General features: G+C 40.2%; 1 protein-coding gene across 1 annotated transcript; it reads left to right on the top strand.

Annotated features, from left to right (window-relative positions):
* Positions 1–277: 277 nt before the first annotated feature.
* Positions 278–820, top strand: LOC139764004 (prenylated Rab acceptor protein 1-like). The gene has a single exon (XM_071690474.1). It carries the CDS (start codon positions 299–301, stop codon positions 818–820), a length of 522 nt encoding a protein of 173 aa, XP_071546575.1. The 5' UTR covers positions 278–298.
* The last annotated feature ends 6,749 nt before the right edge of the window (positions 821–7,569 follow it).

Raw genomic sequence — 7,569 nt, 5'->3', positions numbered from 1 at the left:
TATATATATATATATATATATATATATATATATATATATATATATATATATATATATATATATATATATATATATATATATATATATATATATATATACATATATATATATATATATATATATATATATATATATATATATATATATGTATGTATATGTACATATATGTATATATATATATATATATATATATATATATATATATATATATATATATATATATATATATATATATATATATATATATATATATATATATATATATATATATAAGGATTCCACGAAGCCAGGGATCCTGATGCAGCTTCCTATGCAACTACAGCTGGCATCACCAGCAGCTAGGGAGTGGATTAATCGGCGCCGAGAAAATGTTCGACCTTGGTTAATTTTTGTCAACACACAAAAGTTCAAGGCCCCACCAAATGTACAGAGATGGAGTAAACGATTGGCGAAGAATGTAGAGTACTTCCAGTCCAATTATATGTTTGTCTTCATCGGTCTCATTCTATATTGTTTGATAACATCCCCACTACTTCTTATTGCTGTTGCTGCTTCATTTGGTGCCTGCTACATTCTGTCTTTGAAGAATGCTGAGAAGAAAATCATAGTTGGAGGTCACGAAATATCTCTTGCTCACCAGTATGCTGCTGTTGGCATCTTTTCTCTGCCCATTCTGTATATGGCAGGGGCTGGTGCTGTCCTGTTCTGGGTCTTAGGTGCAAGTTTCTTCATTATTGTTATTCATGCCTACTTGTACAATATTGAGAGCATTCTTGGCTCTGATGAGGAACCTTTTGACCTACAGATGGAGCAGGTATGATTTGCCAAAATTATTTGTCATATTTATTCTTCATACTTCCCCAGAACTTTTTTTTTTTAAAGGGGAAGTAAATGTTTATAGTTGTGTTACTGGAGTGATAGTTTTCATACATGGTGTTTTGACAAGAAAATAGTGAAATTGGAGAAAAATGTAGCTTAGACATTGAAGCTTATTGATACAGTGGTTAAATTGATGAGAACTGCTATTGACGTTTGTGTAAATAAATTATACATTTCCTTTTTCCATAGCCAGAGGTTGAACCATTATGTGACATTCATTTTTTCATTCATTTCAAGCTAGAAGTTTCAGTTTCTAAATTGTTTCTTACATTTTTCATATGTATATATATGTATGTGTGTGTGTGTGTGTATATGTGCGTATGTATGTGTATGTGTGTGTATGTGTATAGGTATATATATATATGTATATTATCCCTGGGGATAGGGGTGAAAGAATACTTCCCACGTATTCCTCGCGTGTCGTAGAAAGCGACTAAAGGGGACGGGAGCGGGGGGCCAGAAATCCTCCCCTCCTGGTATTAACTTTCTAAAATGGGAAACAGAAGAAGGAGTCACGCGGGGAGTGCTCATCCTCCTCGAAGGCTCAAAGTGGGGTGCCTAAATGTGTGTGGATGTAACCAAGATGTGAAAAAAGGAGAGATAGGTAGTATGTTTGAGGAAAGGAACCTGGATGTTTTGGCTCTGAGTGAAACGAAGCTCAAGGGTAAAGGGGAAGAGTGGTTTGGGAATGTCTGGGGAGTAAAGTCAGGGGTTAGTGAGAGGACAAGAGCAAGGGAAGGAGTAGCAATACTCCTGAAACAGGAGTTGTGGGAGTATGTGATAGAATGTAAGAAAGTAAATTCCCGATTAATATGGGTAAAACTGAAAGTTGATGGAGAGAGGTGGGTGATTATTGGTGCATATGCACCTGGGCATGAGAAGAAAGATCATGAGAGGCAAGTGTTTTGGGAGCAGCTGAATGAGTGTGTTAGTGGTTTTGATGCACGAGACCGGGTTATAGTGATGGGTGATTTGAATGCAAAGGTGAGTAATGTGGCAGTTGAGGGAATAATTGGTATACATGGGGTGTTCAGTGTTGTAAATGGAAATGGTGAAGAGCTTGTAGATTTATGTGCTGAAAAAGGACTGATGATTGGGAATACCTGGTTTAAAAAGCGAGATATACATAAGTATACTTATGTAAGTAGGAGAGATGGCCAGAGAGCGTTATTGGATTACGTGTTAATTGACAGGCGTGCGAAAGAGAGACTTTTGGATGTTAATGTGCTGAGAGGTGCAACTGGAGGGATGTCTGATCATTATCTTGTGGAGGCTAAGGTGAAGATTTGTATGGGTTTTCAGAAAAGAAGAGTGAATGTTGGGGTGAAGAGGGTGGTGAGAGTAAGTGAGCTTGGGAAGGAGACCTGTGTGAGGAAGTACCAGGAGAGACTGAGTACAGAATGGAAAAAGGTGAGAACAATGGAAGTAAGGGGAGTGGGGGAGGAATGGGATGTATTTAGGGAATCAGTGATGGATTGCGCAAAAGATGCTTGTGGCATGAGAAGAGTGGGAGGTGGGTTGATTAGAAAGGGTAGTGAGTGGTGGGATGAAGAAGTAAGAGTATTAGTGAAAGAGAAGAGAGAGGCATTTAGACGATTTTTGCAGGGAAAAAATTCTATTGAGTGGGAGATGTATAAAAGAAAGAGACAGGAGGTCAAGAGAAAGGTGCAAGAGGTGAAAAAAGGGCAAATGAGAGTTGGGGTGAGAGAGTATCATTAAATTTTAGGGAGAATAAAAAGATGTTCTGGAAGGAGGTAAATAAAGTGCGTAAGACAATGGAGCAAATGGGAAATTCAGTGAAGGGCGCAAATGGGGAGGTGATAACAAGTAGTGGTGATGTGAGAAGGAGATGGAGTGAGTATTTTGAAGGTTTGTTGAATGTGTTTGATGATAGAGTGGCAGATATAGGATGTTTTGGTCGAGGTGGTGTGCAAAGTGAGAGGGTTAGGGAAAATGATTTGGTAAACAGAGAAGAGGTAGTGAAAGCTTTGCGGAAGATGAAAGCCGGCAAGGCAGCAGGTTTGGATGGTATTGCAGTGGAATTTATTAAAAAAGGGGGTGACTGTATTGTTGACTGGTTGGTAAGGTTATTTAATGTATGTATGACTCATGGTGAGGTGCCTGATGATTGGCGGAATGCGTGCATAGTGCCATTGTACAAAGGCAAAGGGGATAAGAGTGAGTGCTCAAATTAAAGAGGGATAAGTTTGTTGAGTATTCCTGGTAAATTATATGGGAGGGTATTGATTGAGAGGGTGAAGGAATGTACAGAGCATCAGATTGGGGAAGAGCAGTGTGGTTTCAGAAGTGGTAGAGGATGTGTGGATCAGGTGTTTGCTTTGAAGAATGTACGTGAGAAATACTTAGAAAAACAAAGGGATTTGTATGTAGCATTTATGGATCTGGAGAAGGCATATGATAGAGTTGATAGAGATGCTCTGTGGAAGGTATTAAGAATATATGGTGTGGGAGGAAAGTTGTTAGAAGCAGTGAAAAGTTTTTATCGAGGATGTAAGGCATGTGTACGTGTAGGAAGAGAGGAAAGTGATTGGTTGTCAGTGAATGTAGGTTTGCAGCAGGGGTGTGTGATGTCTCCATGGTTGTTTAATTTGTTTATGGATGGGGTTGTTAGGGAGGTGAATGCAAGAGTTTTGGAAAGAGGGGCAAGTATGAAGTCTGTTGGGGATGAGAGAGCTTGGGAAGTGAGTCAGTTGTTGTTCGCTGATGATACAGCGCTGGTGGCTGATTCATGTGAGAAACTGCAGAAGCTGGTGACTGAGTTTGGTAAAGTGTGTGGAAGAAGAAAGTTAAGAGTAAATGTGAATAAGAGCAAGGTTATTAGGTACAGTAGGGTTGAGGGTCAAGTCAATTGGGAGGTAAGTTTGAATGGAGAAAAACTGGAGGAAGTGAAGTGTTTTAGATACCTGGGAGTGGATCTGGCAGGGGATGGAACCATGGAAGCGGAAGTGGATCATAGGGTGGGGGAGGGGGCGAAAATTCTGGGGGCCTTGAAGAATGTGTGGAAGTCGAGAACATTATCTCGGAAAGCAAAAATGGGTATGTTTGAAGGAATAGTGGTTCCAACAATGTTGTATGGTTGCGAGGCGTGGGCTATGGATAGAGTTGTGCGCAGGAGGATGGATGTGCTGGAAATGAGATGTTTGAGGACAATGTGTGGTGTGAGGTGGTTTGATCGAGTGAGTAACGTAAGGGTAAGAGAGATGTGTGGAAATAAAAAGAGCGTGGTTGAGAGAGCAGAAGAGGGTGTTTTGAAGTGGTTTGGGCACATGGAGAGAATGAGTGAGGAAAGATTGACCAAGAGGATATATGTGTCGGAGGTGGAGGGAACGAGGAGAAGAGGGAGACCAAATTGGAGGTGGAAAGATGGAGTGAAAAAGATTTTGTGTGATCGGGGCCTGAACATGCAGGAGGGTGAAAGGAGGGCAAGGAATAGAGTGAATTGAAGCGATATGGTATACCGGGGTTGACGTGCTGTCAGTGGATTGAATCAAGGCATGTGAAGCGTTGGGGTAAACCATGGAAAGCTGTGTAGGTATGTATATTTGCGTGTGTGGACGTATGTATATACATGTGTATGGGGGGGGTTGGGCCATTTCTTTCGTCTGTTTCCTTGCGCTACCTCGCAAACGCGGGAGACAGCGACAAAGTATAATAAAAAAAAATAATATATATATATATATATATATATATATATATATATATATATATATATATATATATATATATATATATATATATATATGTACATACATATATATATATTGTTCGCTGATGATACAGCGCTGGTGGCTGATTCATGTGAGAAACTGCAGAAGCTGGTGACTGAGTTTGGTAAAGTGTGTGAAAGAAGAAAGTTAAGAGTAAATGTGAATAAGAGCAAGGTTATTAGGTACAGTAGGGTTGAGGGTCAAGTCAATTGGGAGGTGAGTTTGAATGGAGAAAAACTGGAGGAAATGAAGTGTTTTAGTTATCTGGGAGTGGATCTGGCAGCGGATGGAACCATGGAAGCGGAAGTGGATCATAGGGTGGGGGAGGGGGCGAAAATTCTGGGAGCCTTGAAAAATGTGTGGAAGTCGAGAACATTATCTCGGAAAGCAAAAATGGGTATGTTTGAAGGAATAGTGGTTCCAACAATGTTGTATGGTTGCGAGGCGTGAAATACGGATAGGGTTGTACGCAGGAGGATGGATGTGCTGGAAATGAGATGTTTGAGGACAATGTGTGGTGTGAGGTGGTTTGATCGAGTAAGTAACGTAAGGGTAAGAGAGATCTGTGGAAATAAAAAGAGCGTGGTTGAGAAAGCAGAAGAGGGTGTTTTGAAATGGTTTGGTCACATGGAGAGAATGAGTGAGGAAAGATTGACCAAGAGGATATATGTGTCGGAGGTGGAGGGAACGAGGAGAAGAGGGAGACCAAATTGGAGGTGGAAAAATGGAGTGAAAAAGATTTTGTGTGATCGGGGCCTGAACATGCAAGAGGGTGAAAGGAGGGCAAGGAATAGGGTGAATTGGAGCGATGTGGTATACCGGGGTTGACGTGCTGTCAGTGGATTGAATCAAGGCATGTGAAGCGTCTGGGGTAAACCATGGAAAACTGTGTGGGTATGTATATTTGCGTGTGTGGACGTATATATATACATGTGTATGGGGGTGGGTTGGGCCATTTCTTTCGTCTGTTTCCTTGCGCTACCTCGCAAACGCGGGAGACAGCGACAAAGCAAAAAAAAAAAAAAAAAAATATATATATATATATATATATATATATATATATATATATATATATATATATATATATATATATATATATATATATATATATATATATATGTTCATACTACTTGCCATTTCCCGCGTCAGTGAGGTAGCGTTAAGAAGAGAGGACTGAGCCTTTGAGGGAATATCCTCACTTGGCCCCCTTCTCTGTTCCTTCTTTTGGAAAATTAAAAATGAGAGGGGAGGATTTCCAGCTCCCCGCTCCCTTCCCTTTCAGTCGCCTTCTACGACCCGCAGGGAATACGTGGGAGATATTCTTTCTCCCCTATCCCCAGGGATAAAATATATATATATATATATATATATATATATATATATATATATATATATATACATATATTTTTTTTTTCCTTTGTCGCTGTCTCCCGCTTTTGCGAGGTAGCGCAAGGAAACAGACGAAAGAAATGGCCCAACCCATCCCCATACACATGTATATACATACGTCCACAAACGCAAATATACATACCTACACAGCTTTCCATGGTTTACCTCAGACGCTTCACATGCCTTGATTCAATCCACTGACAGCACGTCAACCCCGGTATACCACATCGCTCCAATTCACTCTATTCCTTGCCCTCCTTTCACCCTCCTGCAGGTTCAGGCCCCGATCACACAAAATCTTTTTCACTCCATCTTTCCACCTCCAATTTGGTCTCCCTCTTCTCCTCGTTCCCTCCACCTCCGACACATATATCCTCTTGGTCAATCTTTCCTCACTCATTCTCTCCATGTGCCCGAGCCATTTCAAAACACCCTCTTCTGCTCTCTTAACCACGCTCTTTTTATTTCCACACATCTCTCTTACCCTTACGTTACTTACTCGATCAAACCACCTCACACCACACATTGTCCTCAAACATCTCATTTCCAGCACATCCATCCTCCTGCGCACAACTCTATCCATAGCCCACGCCTCGCAACCATACAACATTGTTGGAACCACTATTCCTTCAAACATACCCATTTTTGCTTTCCGAGATAATGTTCTCGACTTCCACACATTCTTCAAGGCTCCCAGAATTTTCGCCCCCTCACCCACCCTATGATCCACTTCCGCTTCCATGGTTCCATCCGCTGCCAGATCCACTCCCAGATATCTAAAACACTTCACATATACATATACATATATATATATATATATATATATATATATATATATATATATATATATATATATATATATATATATATATATATATATATATATATATATATATATATGTGTGTGGAAATAAAAAGAGCGTGGTTGAGAGAGCAGAAGAGGGTGTTTTGAAATGGTTTGGTCACATGGAGAGAATGAGTGAGGAAAGATTGACCAAGAGGATGTATGTGTCGGAGGTGGAGGGAACGAGGAGAAGAGGGAGACCAAATTGGAGGTGGAAAGATGGAGTGAAAAAGATTTTGTGTGATCGGGGCCTGAACATGCAGGAGGGTGAAAGGAGGGCAAGGAATAGAGTGAATTGGAGCGATGTGGTATACCGGGGTTGACGTGCTGTCAGTGGATTGAATCAAGGCATGTGAAGCGTCTGGGGTAAACCATGGAAAGCTGTGTAGCTATGTATATTTGCGTGTATGGATGTATGTATATACATGTGTATGGGGGTGGGTTGGGCCATTTCTTTCGTCTGTATCCTTGCGCTACCTCGCAAACGCGGGAGACAGTGGCAAAAAAAAAAAAAAAATACATATATATATATATATATATATATATATATATATATATATATATATATATATATATATATATATATATATATATTATCCCTGGGGATAGGGGAGAAAGAATACTTCCCACGTATTCCCTGCGTGTCATAGAAGGCGACTAAAAGGGAAGGGAGCGGGGGGGCTGGAAATCCTCCCCTCTCGTTTTTTTTTTTTTTTTTTTTTTTTTTTT

This window comes from Panulirus ornatus, chromosome 48, assembly GCF_036320965.1.
Source record: "Panulirus ornatus isolate Po-2019 chromosome 48, ASM3632096v1, whole genome shotgun sequence".
NCBI lineage: Eukaryota > Metazoa > Arthropoda > Malacostraca > Decapoda > Palinuridae > Panulirus > Panulirus ornatus.
The sequence above is the reverse complement of the archived record's forward strand: the minus strand, read 5'-3'. Positions and strand labels throughout refer to the sequence as shown.